The sequence below is a fragment of the Serinus canaria genome, chromosome 7 (genome assembly GCF_022539315.1).
Source record: "Serinus canaria isolate serCan28SL12 chromosome 7, serCan2020, whole genome shotgun sequence".
Taxonomy (NCBI): Eukaryota; Metazoa; Chordata; class Aves; order Passeriformes; family Fringillidae; genus Serinus; species Serinus canaria.
The window spans coordinates 24,544,744-24,567,834 of NC_066321.1; the positions used below are offsets into that span (position 1 = coordinate 24,544,744).

Here is a 23,091-nt window from a genome sequence, read left to right on the forward strand (position 1 = left end):
CTGGCTGCTGACAAAGCTGTCCCTTTAGCTGCTGTGTCTCCAGGGTACCTTCACATAAATACTTTGTATGAAATGGTTGCCTTCCTGAATTGTTGTTGAGGGAGAAAAACTTAATTCTTATGGATGTGTTACTCTCATAGTGATGTTTTAATAACTGGAACATTTATAAATGTGAGATGGGATATGAAGTTGGGCAAAGTTTGCGGGTAGCATTTTTCATCACTGCCAGCATTTTAAGGGAAATCTGTTTATCAGAATTGTGGATCTCAAAAGCTGTGTTTTTATTACAACATAACCTGGAATAGTGAAGTTGTTTAAAAAGATTGAATATAAACAAATGAATATAGACATAGAGCATAGCAGAATGTGAAGAAGGCTGGTGGAGCAGTTCCCTAAACCCCACTCTGCTGCACCCAGTTCTTAGCTTTGTTTTTGGTTCAACAGCCCTTAAGGGCTTCTTGGTAACACTAAATACTCTGGAATCCTGAGTGCCAAAAGGAAAGTTTTTATGCTCCCTCCGAGGTTTGTGTGTGTATGTTCTCCCTGCTTTCCTTGGCAAGGCTCAGCCTCTGGATGCCCTGTAGTGGAGGCTCTGTGGGGACAGGGGAGAGGGAGACGGAGAAGTTTCTCAGCTACCTGCCCTCTCCTGCACTCTGCACAGCTCACCACTGCTCAGTGAGTTTACAGGCTGCCCAGAATGAAGTGCAGCAGTCAGGGGAGTCTGCCTGGGAGCCTTTTATCCTACTGACTTGTCAAACCCTTGGGATCTACAGTGGCGTGCATGTGTGTTCTGTTTCGTGTGCACCTTTAATGTGTTAGATCAGGAGACTGATTTCTTATGTACCTTCTAACTGTTGAATTTGCCCTCCTTAGGTCCACGCTGTCCAAACAAGTCTTTGTTTTCCTGGTTTTTATGCCTTTCAACCCTTCTGGAGTTGAAGGTTGCAGCAGTTAAGTAGCACTTGCATGTGTATGTTAAATATTCTATAGCATTTAAGCATTGAATCATCATTAGAATTGTGCAAAGATTTATTTATGTAATAACCCTCTGTAAAACTTTACTTAAAAAAATCCCAGAAACCAAACCCAAAACAAAACAACGGCAATTTACCTTTTCTTTGTTAAGGCATGTTCTCTGCTCTCAGTTCAGCCTTTGAATCATCAGGCTAACTGACAAAGTAGTCACATTCTTAGTTCTAAAAGCTTGAATCCAGTGCGTATTTATAACGTAGAACATTAATGATAGATATATTTTTCTGTGAACATACTTTCTAAGTAATAGAAAGGACATTGAAGATTTTGGCACTCATACTCTGGGTTTCTTGGAGAGCCACCCTGAATAAAAACAGGCCTTATGGAGGAGCCTGTGCTGCAGTGAGGAAGTGAGTGGTACAGAAACTAGGACTGGCTTTCTTGAATTGAAGCGGGCTCATTGGTGTTTATACAGGGGGTTTGGGGTTTTTTGCAGTGATGTAAAAATATAATAACCTTGTCTTAAGCATTTTAAAGTAAAAATTTAGATAGTGAGATGTGTTAGATCTTCTTTATTGAAGACTACAATATAAATATCAAACCTGATCTGGTTTTTATATGCTACTTTTTTTTTCTGAAGAGATATTGAGGGGGTAGTTACTGTGTGTATGTGATCAATAGTCGTCAAAATAATTTCACCAGTGACTTTGTTAATCCTACTCAGAATGCAGTGATGAGGGGAGAAAAAGAAAAAAAATTCACTAAAGAATAATTAGCAGAATGAAATTGAGTTGGTAGGTGTGACATCCAATTATTTTCTTCCCTGGAGATAAATATCAAGTCAAGGTTGGATATTACAATTGGAGGGTAGCACCTCTGCTGCTTCTGAATCAGGCAGAGTGAGAAGTAGCCATGTCATGTGAAGAAAAAAGGTCATGTCTCTGACTGCTGTGGTTAATGCAGAGTTTGATTTGGGAAGGGGTTAGCCACTTCTGATTGCTGCTTTAATGAGGCCTTCCCTTTGTAAAAATCCTTTTTTAGTGATTGCTGCATGGCATGTTTGATTTTGATAGTCTTCTTGCTCTATGGATGGAAGCCATAGCAGAGGTTTTGAGAGACTTGTGTGTTCCAACACAGCGTCTTTGAGGGCTAAGACTGAAGCACAGGATTGCTTGCACACCCCAAAGGATTTCTGCTAGGCTTACCTTCTAAGAAGGCAGTTTGAAATAGTTGTACTTCCATGGCTGTGTGGTAGCTGGATTCCCTGATCCATTGAAGGGGTGATGTGGGGTGGAAAGGCTGGCTGTGACAGATTGATATCAGATTAGCTGTATGTGTGATTTGACCTTATCCTATGAATTGCAGCCAGATACCTTCTGCAGTGTGTTAGGCTGTTAAAGACATGGCTTCATCTGTGAAATATGAGAGCTTTTCTTTTCCCTTCATTAAAATAATAAGAAAAAACTTTGCATTAGCTGGGGTCTTTCACTTGAATCTTGTTTGGAAATACTATATCACTTTTTCAAATTGACAATATGCCCATATTGTGTCTATGTAGGTTCTTTTAATTTTCCTTGGGATATATTTCTTATGTTCAGTTTTTTGCCATGGTAGTGTCCAGATTTTTTTTTCCCCTCAGGAAAGTGCAGACATTATTTTTTCCTTTCTTGTTTGTTACTTAGTGTTGTTCACTAAGTAACATTCTTGGACTTCTGACAAAATAAGCTCATTGTCTATTAAAAAAAGCTTAACTGTTTAAATAGCTGTCAAAAACAATGTCACAAGTACCTGTCCATGTAAATTACAGTTTATGGAAAACTGTGTTGTGTTGCAGGAAAGTTTTATTACTAAACAGATGTAGAACTAGGTTAGAAAGTGTAAGTAGATGGTGTAATTATCTGTTGGAAATATATGAAAAACACTGTTAATTGTGTTTTCTATCATGTAAAAATGGCCTGTGTCTCATCAGCTAGTTATTCTTTCACTCCTTATTTTTAAATTTATGGTAAATTTACTCTTTTCTCCCTAGACTATTTTTCTTTGAACTTTTACAGTTTGTAGCTTATATATATATAGTCAGCACTTTCTTAGGTGAGAGAAGTGGTTCATTGATGTGTTATGAATAGCTCGGAGAAATTCATGATAGTTGTGAGATGCAGAAATTTATATTGGTTTATTAATGCAGTTTTGGTGTTCCTACTAATAAAATATTCCACTATTTAGACTCTGGGTTAAATTGTGTTATATTAAATGCAGATGTGTCATGTAGGCAAGTGTTTTTTGGAAGGAGATAGACCGTCATAGTATGATGGAATTGTTTAGGCTGGACAAGGTCCATCATTGTTGGGCCCAACCATTAACCCAGCACTGCCAAGTTCACCACTGAACCACATCCCTAAGTGTCATATCTACACGTCTTTTAAATACCTCCAGGGATGGTAACCTCAGTTTCCCTGAACAGTGTGTTCTGACTTTATAACCCTTTTGGGGCTCTCCAATGCTGATTTACAATCTGAACCTCCCCTGGCTCAGCCTGTTGCCATACCCTTTTCTGCTGTTTCCTCTCCTGTTGACAGGAGATGTTCAGAGCTGCACAATAGGTACCAGGCAGTAAAACTGTAGTTCCTCAGTGAAGAGGCACTGAGGTGGGGGTGAGAAAGCTGGCATTATTCGTTTGAAGGAGGAAAGCTGCTAGATGAATGGGAAAAGCCACCCTCCTCACATGAGCAGTCTTGACAGTGTGTAGATGCTTTAATGAAATTGAAGGGATGGATTTCATATGATGAGTTTGTGTGCAAAGCTCAGTTGTTACAGCTTTCCTTATCTGTATATTTGGGTCACTAGTTTTACTAGTAACTGTCTTAGGTGGTTGTTTATTTCTTGGGAACAAACATGATATTAAAGAAGTAAGTTGTGAGTGAAGCAATGATCCATGCTTACTGTTACCCAGAAGTTACTGCATCTAGAACTAATGCAAGCAATCTGATGTTAATGGTGTCTTAAAATAATTTTTTCAGACTTCTCTGTGTAGCTGGAATAAATACATGGAATGTGGGAAGTCCAATAAATATTCACTGTTTTGCAGGAAATGAGGTTACTAAACATTGAGTTTGTGCAAGTGACTGCTACAAACTTCTGTTCTATAGTGTTTATATTTTTAATAGGTAGAGTTTACATATAAAATCACATTGATCAGAACTGACTTTTTTTACTTGTTGAGTGGGGATAGGAGACAGCTCTAGGAATGTTTCTACTCACTCTTCAGAGTAATTGTATGCCTTGAAATTTTTTCAGAGCAGAATGCTTGGCAAACAGCTGTGTACAGGTACATCTAGGGATGGTGGAAATCCATCTGGTCAAAATAGGTGTGTATATTAGCTGGAGAATATAATGAACTTATTCAAAATATACTTTGCTGTACAGGACTTTGATTTGGCAGATTACAAGTGACTCATAAACTTCTATGGCTTACCAAATCAGATTCAGAATGTTGTTTAGATTTTTTTTTCCCCCTGAGAATGACCATGTTTTCTTTTTTCACAATTTGTTTCAGCAGACTTTTTGGTCACGTGCTTTTCAAGTTCTCCACTACGTAATTTCAAAGTTGATTGTAGCTGTGTTTTGAAAGACTCGACAGTAAACTTTAAGGACTTCAGTTTGTTTAAAATACGTTATGTAACTGTGGCCTGTGCAAGCCTTCCTTTATAATATTATGCAATGTTTTTCAAAACCTGATACTCGAATGAAGTACATTTTGGAGTATATCTTGAATACAGAAAAGCTTTACTTATTCTTTTACTACCATTGTAGCTTCCTTGATTTCTTTTCTGCCCCAATGGCAAATGGAACAAGTGGCTTTCCACTGTTGTGCTGTCTCTTTTCTTGTCAGTCTATCCATGTATAGCCACTCGCATAGCAAAGCAGGGTCTCTTAGAGCTAGTCCAAATTCTAATCTTTGTAAGAGATGGCTCACTTCATATCTGCCAACGTATTTATAGTTGTAAGAGTAATTTTTAGCTCTCTTTTTTTATGCTAACCAGTTCAAGAATTTATGGTGGAGGTACTACTTTGCTTTTAAGCCCTTTGAGGTTATGAAAACAAATTAAAAATGATGGTTCCTGTCTTCCAGTAAGAAGGTTTGATTTCGTTGTGTTTGCCCAGATACCATCCCAAGTAGATTGTAATTTTAGCTGGCCACTACCAATAAACTATTGGTAAGCACTGGCCAAGGTAACATTTTGACACTGGCCCATTTTGACATGGTCCCATAAATACCCGGAGTCTTATGAAAAAGGTTGCTCTTTTTACAAAGAAGGAGACGGTGAGTTTCTGGTTTGGGGAAGGTAAAATTTTGCTGATACTTCATATCAGTTTCTTTTTGTTCTATGTAGTTTATAGTCAAGATGGAGTGGAGGGTGAGGAGGGGAACAGTGGAGGGTAGAAGAATGGGGAAAGGGGCAAAAACATTGCTTTAAGAACAAATCAGCCGAAAGACCATGACACATTCTTATTTCAGACTTTCTTTGAAGAATTTAATAGACCTTTAGTTGTGAAGGAAGGACATACTGGCTTTTGTACATCTTCATACTTTCCCACTAAAGCATTAACTGGCAGTTGTAGGAAAGTTGCAATTCATTAATAATAAAGCTTTTGTGTCCAGTGATGTTTTTCCCCAAGACAAAATGAGTTCAGGATCATTCTTACTTGCTATTTAAGAAATTTATACACTGGTACTAAGTCTTGCAGGCCTTTTGGGACTCTGTCTACACAGGGGACATGATTTTTTCCAGTAACACCAAGTTAAATACTGTGGCACATAAGAAGACCTGAATCGCTAGGCAAGGAAGTTTCTAGCTTGAAGTCATCATTCCCCAAAAGGAGCTCACCCCTTCTTTTTATTTGATTCTGACATTGTTGCTGAGAATATGATTGTTTCTTTTAAAAGGTAACAAGATTTGTCATGGTGACCAAGCAAGCCTGTAATCAGCATAAGACCAGGTTTATTCTAATAGCTGAGTCTCCTTATTAGAATCAGCATTAAGTGGTACATTTTCCTTGTAGCCAATTTCACATATATCTTCAACTCACAGCAAAAGCAGTAGTACAGGAACTAAACAATACCTGTAAACAAGCTCTGATTTTCTGTTCTTAAAAATGTAAGTGGAACTTTGTGCTAAGACTTTGTAGCTTTTCCTCTCTCTGTTGTCTTTAGGCATTTGATTTAGAAGAATTCAGTAAAGTTCTTGTCTTGTGTATTGAAAATTCATATTATCTCCTCATTAATTCTTTTTATTTCACTTGATACCAAGTATTATTTTTTCCCTCTTATTATTAATTTTTATAGACTATAAATAAAATACATGATACATATAAGCTCAAAATTTTCAATTTACCAATAAGTTGTTGACCCATGGTATGTTCAGTATCATAGTTGGTGTAGATAATGCTTTGCTCAGTTTCTCAAAATCCTCACAGAGTAGGAAAATACTATTGGGTTAGGAAATGAAAGACCATTATACCAGTTTCTTTTTTTTTTAACCTTTTCTCCCCACTGTTTGGTTAGTCCTAATCATACACAGATGTTATCTTTGAAACGTTGTAAGGGGTGGGAGTAAGCGTAACAGATAGTATGCTTGGATGGAAGGGCAAAAGTATGATGTACAGATACATTGTAATGTATTGTTTGACTCTTTGCTGGTTTTTAATATTCTGGCTTTTTGTGCAGTATGCATGAGTTCTCACAAGTGAGCCACTTTAGGCTGTCAGTTTGACAAATGGTACATATTAGTTTTTAAAGCTTATTTGTAGCTTCATACTGTCTTTGAATATATTCTTTTTCTGCAGTGTGTCTAAGGTACTCCTTGAGCATCACTTGAAGTGTTTGAATATTCACGAATATTTTTGTTTAGTTAATTTAACTGTCATGTTCTCACCTCTTAAAAGAAAAATCTAACATGACAGAGCACTATAGGCTTTGCTTTCCCCCCTGAGGATTAGGTTTAATACATCCTTACTGTGTTTTGAAGGAGTCTGTCCAAACCTGTACTTCCAGTACACTGTTCTTTGGCTCCTCACAATGATGGTTTTTGAAATACAAATGTCTGTTATGATAGATCATAAAGGTATCTGCTTTACTAGATGAACATATCATGATCTTCTGTGAGGGTATGGTTTATAAAATCAGTTTTATAACCTGTAGTGGAGGTGCCAATTTCCTCATACCTGCTGCCTTGCCCAGTGACCTCTGTGGTTCGGGGATCACAATATGAAAGGAAATCATTTGAAATTCTGTTACTCCCAAAGTTTAGCATGAGGAGATATCGTAGAAATTCAAATATAGTAAATACCATAAACTGCTTCTTTTACATGGTTTATGGAATGTTCATGACAGCAGACATGTTTTGTTTGGTCTGGTGCCTTTGGATCCTGTTCTGGGATTTTTTTTTAGCTGTAGCATTATAAAAGAATGTTCAGTTTGTTGATTCCTTCCTTTTTAATGTTTATAACTGCCTTTGTAGTTCTTTTCTACAATTGCATCACGTTTGCCTGTTCCTGGTAACATCAGTGAATATCAGTTTATAGACCTGTATGTATGGCAGCCTGTAAGATCTTGGTGTGTATTGGTTTCTTGCTGTTGAGGGCTCTGCAGAGTTTCTTGCTGATGCTCCTCAGCCTGTGTGGTGTTTCCTATAAAGTCAGTCATCCCTTGCTGTGCCTGTGTTCTTCCTCAGCAGGACTAACTTGTGCTCTGCTGGATCAGAGCATACGGAGAATTAAGAGGTGCTTGTGAACCCCTGGCTCTGGAGACTTTGACTGAGGAGTTTGCAAATGCAGCCATCAAGAGGACACTGTTTATCTAAAAAAATCTGTGGAGGAGGAAGGAAAAGGGAAGAGGAGGAGGCATCAAACTCTTTAAATGTTTAAGGCTTTTTTGTGTCTTATTTCCAGTTGCTGCACACTGGTTTAAGCTTGCAGTTCTGGTAGGTTGATGTCTCGTGGGATGTCTGAGTTAGCCAAGGGTGTGATGGAGTTTGTCAGCAGCTCCTGTCAAGGAGTAGGTTGTAAGTGCTCCTAATTTTCTCACTGCTGATTGGTTTTGGGTTGGTTTTTTTTTTTTTGTATTGGTGTCTAATGATCACATTTTTCAAAATCGAAATATGAAAGCCAGTAAAGTAATACTAACAGACTTTACATTTCCTAGTTCAGGACCAGGATGCTGGTCCTGATTTTCATGTGTATCTCATATCCATGATGAAAATTTCTTGAAGCAGTACTATTGAGAGTGTTCTCAAACTGGAAGATCAGGTAGTGTGTTAACTACTCAGAGCAGCAGCACAATGTCTTGACTTCACAGTCTGAGCTGTTTTTTTGTCAGAGGACAATATGGACCCAGAATTGGTAGATTTTGGCACCACTGACAAATTTACTATTGCAGTCTGGGACTTGGTTTTTTAAAGCCTGTTACAGATGTTCTTAGAGTTAAAGTAACATGTCCTGCATTTCATTCTGTGGTATTAAAGTATTACTTGAATATATATATATTTTTAAAGTATATTTGAATATATATATTTTATGCTCTGTGATACCGTATCAAATGATATTGTCCTGGGGAGAAAGGTGGAGAGCCTGAGCAAAGAAAAACATAATTTTTGTTAGGTGGGGGAGCTTTACACTGCATCAGAAAGCAGTTCCGGCATAGCTTCCTTATGTGTGTCTGTGCTTGAAGTGTGGAGAGAATAGCAAGGCAATAGATTTTCAGAACACCAGTGAGCTTGCTTGTCTTACAGGCTGTTTCCATTTCTTTTTCTGCTGATAAGTAACATGGTGCATTACCAGTGATACTTCCCCTACTCCCCTATTCTCTCTAGATCAGAGTTAACACTTGCATTGAATTAAATGCTTCAGTGAAGAGCATGAGTTTAAGACATGGTGGGTGATAAAAATTGACATCTGAAGATGAGCAGGGCTGCACAGGAGGCAATTGGTTTGGAGTGTTGGTGGGTAAGTCCTTTCGTGTTTCATAAGCGAGTAAATAAAATTAAATAGTGGACATTTTGGTGAGATCCCTCCTAGGCCTTTCATTTCCCTTGCCTGCAATAGTTTCTTCTGTTTTTCTCCTATATGTTATATAGATAAATCAGTTTCCAATTAATTGGGCTAAGACTTGTTACATATGTGTCAAGCTTGGTACAGAGAAAGTAAACCCTGATCTCAAAATGCATCTGCTTCATTTTCAAAAGAAAGGTCAAAAAGCATTTTCTGTTAAAATAAACTTGAGTTTCTGAATGAACATCTTACTGAACATCTTACTGAAGCAATTACATGATTTTTTGGATTAACTCAATGCTTGTGCTACAGAACAGATAATTATAATAAATAGTCCACGACTGAACTTGGGAGTGCTATTTGGTAATATTAAGTAAACCTTGCATGTTTGTTAGCAGCTTCAGAACTCATTCTTAAAACTTACTCAAATTCTGAACTTTGGCCTTTTTCCAGCAGACATGTTTGCACAGTGTAAAGCTGGAGATAAGCCACATTTGTTTCAATGAGAGAACACTTGAGCCTGAAATTTGTGTCATTTTGGAATTCATTGTCTGGTAATGAGCTCTTGCTCATTAGATTGGACTGTAATGCTTCTGCTTGGAAGATTGGTACTCAACTGTAGGTATTGTCAATAAGGATCATTTCAAGATCTGTTGGCATTTGAAGTTTGACTTGGGAAAATTTCAGTAAGTTTAAAAGTCCTGCTGTAGCTGCAGGATGCCACCAGTAGCAGCAGTAGGCTCAGCATGCTCATGCAGTTTGTATGTGCCAGACAGGGTGTTCTGGTTGGTGTTGGTGCCATAGCTGTTCCCATGAATATTCCCATGGTGATTGTGTGAATAGTTAGGAGGGGGAGTAGGGCTGATACTATTCTTTGTGATTGTTTTTTGAGGATTTCATGGTCGGGATGTTGGTTTGTTTGTTTTATGAGCCTAGTCCTTCACACAAATCCTTTTCTGAAGATAAGGCTTGAATATGAGGTCAGGCTTCCTCAGGTGAGCTCTTAACTGCGTAGCAGGAATCAGGGAATGTGTTTGGCTGTGTCTCCTGCTTGCTGGAATTGACTTGCTTGAAGTTACCTGCCTGACTCTCCACCTGGCTTCAGACTGACAGTCCCCTCCTGCCTTTCAAGGGCTGTCAGACTAGCTAAAGTAAAAGAGCCAGCCTTGGATTTAATTTTATCAGCTGCAGCCCATTCAGAAAGTTAGAAAACTGTACAAGGAATAATATTTTCACTTAAATACTTTTGATTTTAGTGTAGCAACATTAATAATAAAATGCAGTAATTTTAGAAATTAAGTTCCTTATATTCTGAAGTGGTTAGGAATAATGCATAAAGCACAGTGAAGCATATAGATAAGTGAAGTAATATAGTTTAAGATGCTGCATTTCCAGAAGTCATGTTAATTTCATAGGAAATTTAATATGAGAATAACTTGCTGTGAAGACAAAAAAAAACTTAGAAATTATTACTTCAGAAAGTTTTATGGTAATTTGTGAAGGCTGCAGAAAGATTCCATGCTATGATGATCATAATTCAGAAATGTAAATAATAGACCATTTATTTTTCTCATTGCCTATTAAGCATAGTCTCTGGAGTTATAAAACCCGAGTCAGAACCTCTGGGTGGCTACTTAATTTTTAAATATGTTGATAGAATTAACAGAGAAGGAAGAGGCCTGAAAGCTTGTGTATCTTTGCTTCATATGTTATGGAATTAAAAGCAGATCTAGTTGTTTCTTCTTTTTTACTTCAAAAACAAAGTGATATTCTTTTCAATGGCCAGAGTTGAATTCTAATGCCTGAGAGAGTTCAGTGTATTGACATCTTTTGTGGAAGTTATTTTAAATTGTAGCATGGATGGCTGGTGCAAGGTTTGAGAAAAAAGTAAAATCCAGCTAACAAAATCAAGGTCTCAAGATCAGGTGAAGAATGCAATGGTAGGGGCTGTACTTCTGAATTCACTAATTATTTGATTAATATGAAAGAGAATTAATTGTTTAACAAATGAATAAATCCTTGCAGTGGAAAAAAGCCTTTTTTTGTTTTGCATATGTGAAGATAACAAAACCTCATAATTTATCCAGGTTGCTTAGCAATGCTGTGTACCAACCACTTGTTTTGATGCTCTTTTAGTTCTAGACCCTCCCAAAAGGAGAACAAACAGAAACCCCAGGATAAGCCTGTGGTGTTCTTGTGTGAAGAACAACCTACCAGAATAATGGAAATGTAAAAAAAAAATAAGATAGTGATAAGATGCATGAGAAGCTTGAGAGTAAGAGAACTCAAGACACGTTGCAGTAGTAGATGGTGTTTAATGGATAGGAAGGGGAGAGCAGTTGTTAGTGTTCTGCATGCAGCAGGATGTGATGTGGAGGGATTAAACCAGAAGTTTCATGACCTCCTCACTGTTTCTGTGCTCTTGTCCCTGGCTAACTTTTGGACTGTGTATAACAGAATATTGAGGATCTCTAACAGTGAAATTCAAAGCTGCCTTTTACTGATTGAAGCATTCATTGGCATCACTTTTAGGATAGTAGAGTGAAATTCCTTTTTTAGCTGAAACAAGGAAAAATTTTAAAGAAGTAATAATTTGTGTAGATCTAAAAGGAACAATGTTTCATACTGTAAATGCAAAGTTTAAAAAATTTATAAAATTAATTAAAGACTAATGAAGGTTCTTAAAACACTTTTATAAGAATAATTCTTATAGTTCTGTAATAAGAACTGTTGCATATCTGGATCTTGAGAATTTATTCTAATATTATTGCTTCAATAGACTGTATACTTGGTTAAAGAGCAGCAGTGTTCTCATGGGGGATTTTGCTTTTAAGCTTTGAGGCTCTTTGTGTGGATATTGGGGCAGTTCCTGCTGTTCGTTCAGTGTGAGTGCAGGCAGGAGGATGGCTCAGGGACAGCTGGCACCACAGGGTCCCCTGGGACAGAGCAGAGTATGTCCTGGTGCCTTGGCTCTGGAGCTGTTCATTCAGCTCTCGCTGATGGCCTGAGCTGCTCGATTGCTGTGGAGGCAAGTTTTTGAGCATCCTTACAATTCTTCTAATCGACCTGTAATCATGCTTTTAGCCTGATCTCATCACCCTGCAATTTGTAAAATGTCCTGTTTGTAATTCAGATTTACTCAGGTCAAAGCTGGGGAAGCACATTCCAGAGCTAACTGACTTATCAGAAGGAACTTTAAAAAGTGCAGTCTTATTTAAATCAGTAAAGTGTAAATCTGTGGTGTTAGACAAGATGTGTTCAACACCTTTCAAATATCTTCCTACATTTCATTTTCCAACACCAAACTCAACTTGGCAAGTCAGAAAAACCAGTTATTGATAGGATGAAGATCACTTTTGTGATCTTGGGACATGAAGAGGGTACATTTCCACAGTGGATTTGTTGCAGAGGGATCGCTGTTATTTGTGCCATTAAGCCAGTGAAAGAGAAATGATGAAATTATTTGGGTAATTTTTTAATGATGTTGCCTTGAAAAGTTGGAATAGAACCTGCAATCATAAAATGCAGCATTAAGCTTAGTTTTGAAACAGTTTTTGATTTGGGTTGACTTTTAATTTAATAGAAAGATTTATGTTTGAAATGAATTAAAAAATTCAGTTCAGTTGTTCCCATGTAAGCATTCCCAGTGTGCTTTCTGCCTCCCATTACATTTGACACACTTTTTGGCAGCCTGACAGAAACACAGCTTACTAGACAATGAACCTGAACTAGATTTCTTAATTTTTCTAACCAGTGATAAAATGGAATGGTTATGAAAATACTAAGCTGTCAGCAGTGAAGGAAACCACAGCTCTCAGCATTGCAGCTTTGTGGAAGTGCTGGACTGCTGTGCATTCTGTCAAACTGGCTACTTTAAACTTAAAGCAGGGTTTCTCCTTTCACATTAGTGCTGCTTTTAGTTGACATCATTGTCCCTACAGTTTGTATGGTATTTGTATTCAGTTGTGCAAAGCTTCACTAAAACTGGGTCACCAGTTTTTATGAATGCAGTTCTTAAAAAGTAAAAGCAAAAGAGCTTTACTGCAGAATGTACTGCACCATGTCTGTGAGAGAGCAACTAAAGTGCCATAAAAAGTCCCTTTAAATATGAAACTGTTTGAACCTGGCAAGTCTTTGTAGAACTCTGACCTACACATATTGTTTTAAAAAATGAAATCTTGGAAATTAATTTGTCATCAGTAGATGATATGAGCAGAAGAGAAAGGTGAAGCTAGAGCAGAACCTCTTTTCAGGAATAAAGAATTAATGAACAAAAATTGACTTAACTCTAAGCAGAGAATTTCTGGGGATCGTTAAATTTCCCAGAAGGCGAAGGCAATTTGCCTTTGGCTTCTGCCTTAATGTAGCAGTGACAAGTAGTAGTTTTGCAGAAATATTGTCCTCTAGAGGATCCTGATTCTTAATTGTATAAAAGTTCTAATTGTTCCATTTTTAAATACTAACTTAAGTAAGTTGTGCATATAACTTAATTGTGGTATGAACATCCTGGATGAATCTAAATGAAGCAAATAAATCTCACAAGTGCTACTTAAAAAGACAGAATTAAGGATATGCTGAGAAAGCAAGAGATTAAGTGTTTCACTTGCTAAATTTTTTTTTAAATAATACTGTTACTGCAATGTTTGCAAGTTCCCTTACTGTACTGTGCTTATCGTCCTGAGATGTCATCAACAGTCACTGAACAAGGCTTCAGTGAGCATTACACAAAATTTAACAAAATGATGCTCTTTGGTATTGAAAATCATGTCTGAATAAGGTGTTCAGATCATCATCTGGCTGTTGATAACTGGTCAGAGCCTCTGGTACCACAGGCCCAGGTATAAAAGGCTGGAAAATAATGTGAAAGCTGAGGCCAAGGGAGATGTCATGATTTCAAGCCTGTATTCCCCTCACCACATCTGCTCTCATGTGAGTCTGTGGAAAGCTGGTTTTGGGGAGTGGCCTGTTTCTTACACATGCCTTAAAATTGGTGTTCTGGTGTAGAAGCTTTCAAAGACTCTGAACAGAGATGTCTGAAGTTTTTCTGACACCTGCTTATGATAATCTTAATGAAAGAAAAAGGGCACTAATAATTTTAGTTATTAACTGTAGAATGTACATTTAACTTAAAAGGATATTGGCCATGCTTTCTTGCAGTGTGTCCTGTTTAACTGCCTCCAAATAGAACAGGCATATTAAGAATTTAATCAGTTTGGTTAAAACTATTTAATCGACAGCTTAAATATGGAAGGTACCTTAAAAAAGCAGTGTTGAATGAGGAATAATTGACAGCTACTTGGACATGCCTCAAATTGAATAGAATTTCCAAAATTAACACAAATAGAAATATCGATGAAATAACTACCACTGAAATAAATGGCCTCTCTGCTCCTGTTCCAGAAAGAAAACAATAACTTTGAATAAAAACATTTTTTTATGTAGAAAACAATTAGCAGTGTGTTCTTTTTTACAGGAGATATATATATATATATATATATTAGTAAATTATATTCTGTAGTTTGGTATGTGCTTTGGTGGTGTTGATACTTCTTGACACAGTGTTAATATTACAAAATACGCAGTGCTTGATGATTCTTTGGGTTTTGATTGGATTATATCTTTGCCAGATATTATCTAAAAACAGTGAATTCTTTTGGACAATCGTAATAAGTTTCATATATGCATTAGTTAATACTGCATTAACTAGGCGAGAAGGAGGAGCAGAACTTAATTGGAGTATTTAGACTACTGTTTCAGCCTGGAAAGTTTCCCCTTTTACTGTATTTACTGATTTCTAATTGGGAAAGATAGACTTCCAAATAGTAAACCAACAGAAAATGTTAGGTGTCCTGGGTAAACTTGGTATATACCTTTAGTATAGCTAGAGGAGATTGGCAATGTATATAGAATGTATATGGTTTATATGAATAGCCCTTGTGCAAAAATGTTTTTGAAGTGGGTTTCAGTGGATTAATTATGAGCACTGCCTAGGAAGTCTTCACAACTAAGTAATTAAGGCCAGTGGTCTGTAGCAGTGAGTTCATTCTGTTGGGAACACAATTCTGATATCATCATGGCTTTTCAAAGAATCATGGCCAAGTGTTTAGCATGTGCCAACATTTTATTCCTGGGGGGAAAAAAAAGGAAAATGCTAATGCAGATTGTATTGCTTGAATGACTAAGTCTAGCAGGCTTTTAATAAAAAGTGCCATATCACAGGCACTCTTTAATATGATGGACCAAACCAATTAGGCAGGGAAGGTCACAAAAGCAGTGTTTAGTCAAAAAAACAAGCACCACCACCCTTGGCATCCCCTCTGCCCCAAACTAGCAACCACCGACCTCTCTCTTCCCAGGTTACTTCTTGAGCTATGGATGTGACTGAAAGCTGACTCCCATCCCTGGATGCAGGGAGCTGCTCAGCTGCACTTCACATTCATCACTTAGTAGAAGCAAATGTTGCTTTACTTGTGGACACCCAATTTCCCTCCTTTGCTGCACTTCCAACGAGCATTCTTTTGTTTTAAATAGTTACAGACATCCCCTCTGGATGGCAGAACAAGGCAACACAATTACTAGTTGTGGATACACAGAATTGAACTTCTTAAAACAGCAATGTGTTACTCACCAAGGTATTTCCACAGTCCAGCTGAGCTGATAGGCTCTGTTAAGCTCTGCTCAGTTGTTTTATTTACAGGCTTTTGAGATTATTCTCTTGCTTGCACAGGACTTTGCTAATAACCCTGCTGAAATAAATTATTTTGGAGCTGTTTTTCAGTAACTCCATGAGATTCAGGCAGTGATCTGAGCAATTGAAAAGAAAGGTATGTTTCATTTTATTTAACAGTAAGCTGGTACCTCAGTTTTTCTGGTTCATTTTGAGTTGCCTATCTATAGCAACTTTTTTGATTAAAATTCCAAATGTCATGGTTGTGATAGAGAAGAAGTATTAAAGAAATAAATGCAAGAAGAATTGCTTAAGGAGGGTGACCCTGATTTTACTCCTTTCAAACTAGAGCAATGCTTTAGTGCATTAACTCTGTGTAGACACTTATCATGGATCCATTACAACAGATCACCACTTTTTTTCTGAGGACTTCAGCTCTTGAGTATTTGGAGTCTAGACAGATGAAACTGTTATTTCTCACAAATGAATCAGATGCTTGACAGTCAGTTAAAACTTAATTTATGTGCAGGATATAGAGAGTGAATATGGCAAGATTCCAGATTTTTCTGTTAACATATTCTGTGACTCCTGATGAGCATCTCAGCCCTGAAAAGAGACAGGCTGCTGATGCAGACATGAGATAAACTCATCATTTTATGGGAGCTTCAATAAACTACCCTAGAGCATAATCCACAGCAAAGCAAAAAAATCACTTGCTTTAAGGAATTTTCTGGTAGCCTTAGGGAGGGTATTAATAGAACTTCTCAAGCTTAACCTTATTTTAAGCCTGTAATACGACCATTGTTTGTTCTTAAAAGTCAGGAATTTAAAGAAGATTAATATGAAGACTAGCAGAGCTCAACCTGAATCAGGTTTTATGGTGTTGTCAGTGTCTTGGTAAAAGTCACTTGTTTTGGTAAAATGTACATTAAACCTCAGCATTAGTTTTAGTCAAGTGTTTGTTTTTAACTTATGTAAAAAAACCCTCAGCAAAGTAAAGCTGTCTGAATTATTTTGAGATCTTTATTAAAGGTTTACAGCAAATATGCTTTCTGTTCACTGTGGTGGTTTATAGTGTTTTATTTTTTTGAAAATCAGATACAAGTCTGCTTGTTCTGGACTGTGTTTGAACAGCTTGTTCTGGGCTGTGTTCCCACCTCTGCAGGGTTCTAGTTAGCTTTTAGAGTGGCAAGGTGGCCTCAGGGTGAAGAGGACTGTGCAATGCAAGGACTGGCAGACAGCGCTGGGAGAAGGGAACAGTGCAGCAGGGTGCTGTGGGCTATTGGGCAAAAACTCGCTGGATGTGTTGAAGAAAAGGATGTATTTTACTGAGGAAATTAGCTTGTGCTCCTGCAGCACATAAGACTTGCAAAGAGCCATAAGAATGGAAATGGAAATAAGGAGAATTGTAGCAGGGAAAAATAATTTCCTTTAGATCCTGAATATAAATGCGGTTTACAAGCAAAAAGTGCTGATAGATTGAGTGATGTTGTTGTATCAATTTTATCTTTTTTTACCCCCATTTCTGATGCTAGGGAAAAGCAAGATGAACCACCAGGGTGGCTTTTGAGAGATATGCAGTTAGCAGTTGTGAATCCCTTCTACACTGGAAAGTTCTGCCAGGGCTTGCTCACTGCAGCGTTGTGTTGGTTCTTACAATGTAAACCCAGAGTGAGAAGGCTTTAGCAAATAAAGGATTGCTGCCACTTAGGTAGTGACTCCATCCCTCAAATAGCTTTCCTTGGCATTTAAGAAAACAATATGACTGTGTGTGTGTGTCTTCACTTGTTTATCCTGTGTGTCCTCTGGCGAGTCCCATTAGGTTTTGCTGTAGAGCAGGTCCACACTGCTATTTGTTATTACTTCAAGTGATGTGTGTTTTTTTCTGCTAACAGATAAGTAACAAAAACCAAACCCCAGCTATCTGAGAATATCAGATATGACATGGAATAAACATTAACAATTTAGTCAAAGTATTTTAACACTTCTAATGCTAAGCAGAGACATGCAGTTCAGAAAGCACATATTCATTATTTTTCCTGGTACCTTCAGCTCTGGATGGTGGGTGACAGGCAGTACCTCAGCTAACAGATATGGAATCCTGCAAGTAAAGAAGGGTGAAAGGCTACTCCCTAAGTATCTTTCTAGAGTTCATGGGGGAGAAAAACTCTAAGAACTGAGATGATAAAGTATGGAAGGACTTGTTTCACTCTGCATGGTGGGAGCATATGAGCATCTTGAGGTAGCTTCAGTTCTTTCAGAAAATAAATATAGAAGATGAAAAGCAAAGTTGTATTTGTGTTGGTAATATTGATGACTATGGAAAATGGAATCTAATCTGAGTGCTTTATTTTGTGAAGATTTTTACAGGAGAATGTGTGAAACTGGTCTACAAAGATGATGTTGGGAGAGTTTTCTGTAATTGGCTCAGGAGTTACATGGTCAGAGATGAGAATTTTTTGAATAGTGGATTTCAGTTTCCTTCCTGTTCTGGCTTTGTTCCAAAGGCAGCTAAGTGTAATGTGAGGTCAGGTTTCCCTGCTTCCTTGTCCTGTGACTGAGAAGAGCACCATCAGCAGTATCAAATTCTAGAAGCCAGCAGTTTCGGTTATAAAAGCAGATTATGTTTTCAGTAGGTCTTTAGTTTTCCTCAGTTCTGCTTGGACTGGTGGTGCAAAATAAGTTGTTCTCATCTGTGCTAAGACTTTCTGAAATGTGAGGTGAAGATGAACTGATCACATGTATGTGCTCATGCAGTCTCTCTGGGAGTTATTTCAGTGTTGCTTCCTGTAGCACTTACAACCATTCTTTACAGGCAGGGTCTTGTGATGGCCAAGTTGCTGTTGTTTACCTCAGTCTGTATTGATAAAGGCACTGTCTTCTTGGATATTGAAGAATTTTCATCCAGGAATTTGATGTAGGCTTTACAGTGGAGCCAAATTCAGTGGTGTCAGCTCATTCTCAGAATTTGTGAAGATTAGCATTTCTTTCATTTGGCTTAGCAGAACTGTTTTTCTTGTAGACATAGCATCTGAGAAGCATGAGAACAATCCAGATCGTAAGGATGCTACAAAAGAGACCCAAATGGGTACTGAAAACTTTTTTTTTCACCTGAGGATTACTAATTTGAAGTGTATTCTTCTTAACATTTGATATGTCATTTCAGCACAGTGGTCAGATGTTGTCACTTTAATCTGTGATCAAAATTTTTCCACAGTTGGGGTGGAGATACTTGGTATTGTAACATATAAGGATGTTACTCTGATAGTGAGTAAATATGCTGTACATGTAAGGTAGTCTGTGTGAAATTCAAAATACTGCTGGAGATTTTCCTTTCTTTGGAAGTACTGACCTTCCTAAATAAAATTAACAACATTTTCATGTCTGATGCTATTTCATGATTGTTCAGCAAAATACTGCACACAGAAGAAGGGGAAAATATTGGAATGGGGATGTAGTGATGGAGATATAGTGATGGAGGATCCTAAAAGAAACTGTACTTATAAGATGCTATGGGAACTCTTTTTGGCCATCCTTAAGAATCGCAAGAATTATCGTGGAAGGTGTTTAAAAAGGTTCTTATTTCTAATAATTATATTTCTTCTATTTTTGTTAAAATTTATTTGCAGTTATGAAACAGGAAACCTCACAAAGATTTGCTCAAAAATGCAGTATCTGCTCTTCTTGAATTGAAATTTTACATATCAATAAATGAAGATGATTTATTTTGTTTCATTGCTGAGGCTGTGGTGTTTTTTTGATGTGTAGTTGGCAATACCCAGTTACCTGCCATGTGTCCTACTGAAAATTAGCAGAGTTTTATTCCTTTTTTAATCTGAGTTAATTAGTATTTTATCCAGATCTTGAATTTGAGTTCTGGATTTGTAATGGATATCATTCTCCCTGTGGCAGGAAAAATTGATACAATTACACACTTTGACTTGTTGAAGAATCTAATGTGAGAACTCAAATAGTTGAATTTATGATGTTAATTAAATAGACATCAACATAAGTTGAGGAAAAATGTTGACAGAGTGTATTTTATAAGTACTCTTATTTACATGTTCAAGTATTGCGTGTTTTCACTCCAAAGAGTCAAAGTGATAGTACTTTAGCTTAGGCACAAAGCTTGTGAAATTATTCAGCTATAAAAGTTAATCTTTTCTCACAGAAGGAAGAGAATTATGACTTGTGTTGGCCTTGCTAATTGTATTGTCCCAATGCAAATGAGTATGTACCCTCTTGTTTAACAATACTGAGGAGCTACCCATAGAAATTGGCTGTCCTCCTCTGCAGGTGACCCCCCCGTGGGATCAGCAGGAATCTCTTCCTGCTGTTGTTGGCTGCAGCTGCTTGGAGAGTTATCTGCTGAACTGTAGGACAGAGCCTGAGGCTGGCTACAGGTGGTTGCTGCACCTCTTTGTTTCCATATGGCTGGGATTTCTGGGGAAGAACTGAAGCCTCTTTTCACTTGATAGCCTGTAGCTGTAATGCATGGGAAACAGTAGCAGTGAGAGGTATTTCAGGTCAAAAAGTTGCCACTCCACAGCCCTTTTGTTTCATCTGTTGACAGCGTGCTGGTTCGGCTAAATGAACTACATAGCTGAGAAGAGTCTGGTCACAATGGAGAATAGACGCACATGCATAAATCATTTACCTTTAAGAATGGTCACTACTGGACCTGTTCAAAACTAGGATATAACAGGCAGTGTTATCCCACATCAGTGTGTGTGTGTGTGATGACTGAGATTCCTTGGGTTTTTGGTTGCATTTTCTTAGGTGTCCCAGTGATTTCCACCGTACAGAGCTAGATGGAGCTATAAGATCTTCCGTCAATAGGTGCAGTGCTAGGGACTCTTCTAAGTTCTCAAGTTTCTGTGTTAGCTTTTGGGCTGCCGTTGTCTGTTGAGGAGTTAGGGTGAGCACTTGTAACCCATAAAAGCTTGGTAAGGGAACTGGCGCTGTTTAACCAAGGCCTGGTTATGTGAGTGTACTGTGGCCGTAGCCAACTGTTGCCTTACTTGAAATGCACAAATTTCATTTGAAACTTGCTCCTCTGGGCCATCAAGGTGCTATTAAAATTGTCAGCTGAGGTATCATGTGGACACTGTCCATCAAGTGTCAATGATGCTGGAAAGGATCGCAAAGATGATGAACCTGGCGAATCTGCTGAAGATCCTGTGATCATAGAAGGGTCGGTGTAGCTTACAGGATTGAGTTCTGCACAAGTGTACAGATGTGATAGCTAGTAGCCAATTTTTAATAGTGCCTGAGTATTTTAACTTATGTTTTCCCCATTATTTTCTCCTCTTGTCACAACTGCTGTTGCTTTGTGCTGCCAGTGCATGATAGATAGGAAAAGAACATGAAGTGCTAAATTTTTTTGTTTATTGTTCAAGTCAGAATCCTGTGTATTGGTAAGATGGTTCAATGAAGGTCACCTTTGAAGTAGTTAATTGCAATAAATTAGTGTGTTGGATACTCTAGCAGGATTGCTCAGCTCCTTAGGTGTTAACGTATGCAGATAATCATGATGGTGAGCACCACAGTTTTTAAGTTTTCAAACACAACTAAAATCAATTAGGTAGTTTATTAACTGCTTAAACTCTTAAAAATATTCCCATTTTATCCATTTAATTTTTCCTTCTATCTGGCTGTCATTTTGACTTTGCCAGGGACAGGCATAGGGACTATACAGGAATAGAAAAATACTTTCTGCATTCCAAATTTATGAGGCTTGAATATTGCAAGAGATGCTATCTTGACAGGCCCAAAGGCTGCATTTCTATCTGTAGAAAACAGGCAGCACTCCAGGGAATGGTAGTGCAGTTATATCTTTTCCAGGTGATGTTCATCACCTCTGAAGTGACCACCTTGCATGAGGGGCTCAGTCTCCAGTCTGCAGTAGGTCCGCTGGCAGAGAACCATCAGCATTGGCATCTTTGTGTTGATGCTCATCTGGAATGTGAAATTGTCACTTGCTTTCTGGAAGATAGGAATTACTTTTCTGGGTTACCTGTTCTTGTTCCTGTATTTCTTAACATTTGCATAGTGTTCACAAGAGTACAGTTTCTAATTTTTTTTTCCTGACATTGCTGTGCTGTGGCAATACATTGCTCTTATTTTATGGGCATGAAATTCTGTTGAGGAGTTGGATAGAGCACTGTGTCACAGGACACTGAATAAACACCAAGACTCTGGGATCTTTTTTATATCCTGATCCTAATCAAGCAATTCTTTCTCCCTAGTTTTGGATTAAGGTATTTGTAATTTTGTAAGTAGTGCTCAGTTTGTCATAATGTACATAGTATTCATTACATGCTTGCTTTCTTCAGTGGAACTGCAATTCTTTTCATCTGTGCATATTTCATGTTCTGCTTTGAAGTTAGGCTGCTAGATTTTTTAAAAGTATTTACAGTAATGAATGGACTATAAAATGATTCAACTTATGAGGATATTTGACAAGCTTCTGTAGCACTGTATTAAACATGAAAGTATTATAGGTTATATATAATTGCTGTATATGGGCTCATTACTGTATGCAGATATTACAACACTGAGCATCTTTTGTGTATGTTTCTTTTGCTTCATTTGGAACAGAGCTCTACTGTAGTTTTTTGTATAGGAGAAATTTCAGCTAGTCCCCTAGTTTCTCCTGTGTGATTAAAAGCCATTCAGGAAGCTCCTCTGTAAATTTCAACATGGCAGTATCTAGAAGTGTGTTTTGAATAGCTTGATCCAAAGCTATAAAACAACAAATAAAAAATGAGTTTTCTTTCACAGATGAGATTCTTAATTGGTGTGTTGTACTCTGCTGGCTGACCAAGTGTGTGGATAAGAACAAGGGCAGCAGGGTATTTTGTGAATATATTTGTCTTGAATTGTAGGGAGAGGCTGAGATGTCTGAAATGGATGGACACCATCTGCTGTTATTTAAAGTTTGTTTCTGCTTCAAAATGTACTTATTGTTATCTTATGGGGAAAAGTGCTTGCTTCCATGGGAGAATGAGTATTTTTCTATTTAGAAGGCTAGTAAATTATGTACTGAAAAGGATTGCTGGAAGGGTTTGTCACTTTAGGCAGTGATCTTAACCTTAGCATTTAAAATGTGATATTATAAAGTAGATTATGTGGATTTCCTCATGGGCTTGTAACAAAGACAGCTAAAGCTATTTTTTTTTTCTTTAATATTGTGAGGTGTGTAACTTTGTGCATGTGCTCATGTCTTTAACTTTCACGTGCTCAGGAAAGTGCATCTTCCTTAGTAAGATTGGCCAAGCCCTTTGAACGTGGCTGAGCTTAACTGCCAGAGTCCCTATTTAAGCACCTTCTCTTGGGTTATGAGCGAAGTACAGCACAAAGCCACCTCTGGGGCTGTAGCAACTCTCTGTGAGGTAAGGAGGGCC

The 23,091-nt window shown here is 37.7% G+C and overlaps 1 protein-coding gene across 4 annotated transcripts in view; it reads left to right on the top strand.

The window, feature by feature from the left end:
• The window catches only part of PARD3B (par-3 family cell polarity regulator beta), a 389,258-nt gene that overhangs the window by 54,865 nt on the left and 311,302 nt on the right, over positions 1–23,091 (top strand). The window contains exon 1 of one of the 4 annotated variants that reach the window (XM_050976848.1): positions 8,908–8,973. The exons of the other annotated variants lie outside the window; for them this stretch is intronic. Within the exon in view, the coding sequence (XP_050832805.1) occupies positions 8,929–8,973 (45 nt within the window). The 5' untranslated portion in view covers positions 8,908–8,928. Of the gene's footprint in view, positions 1–8,907; positions 8,974–23,091 lie in introns of those variants that run through there. 4 annotated transcript variants of the gene reach the window in all.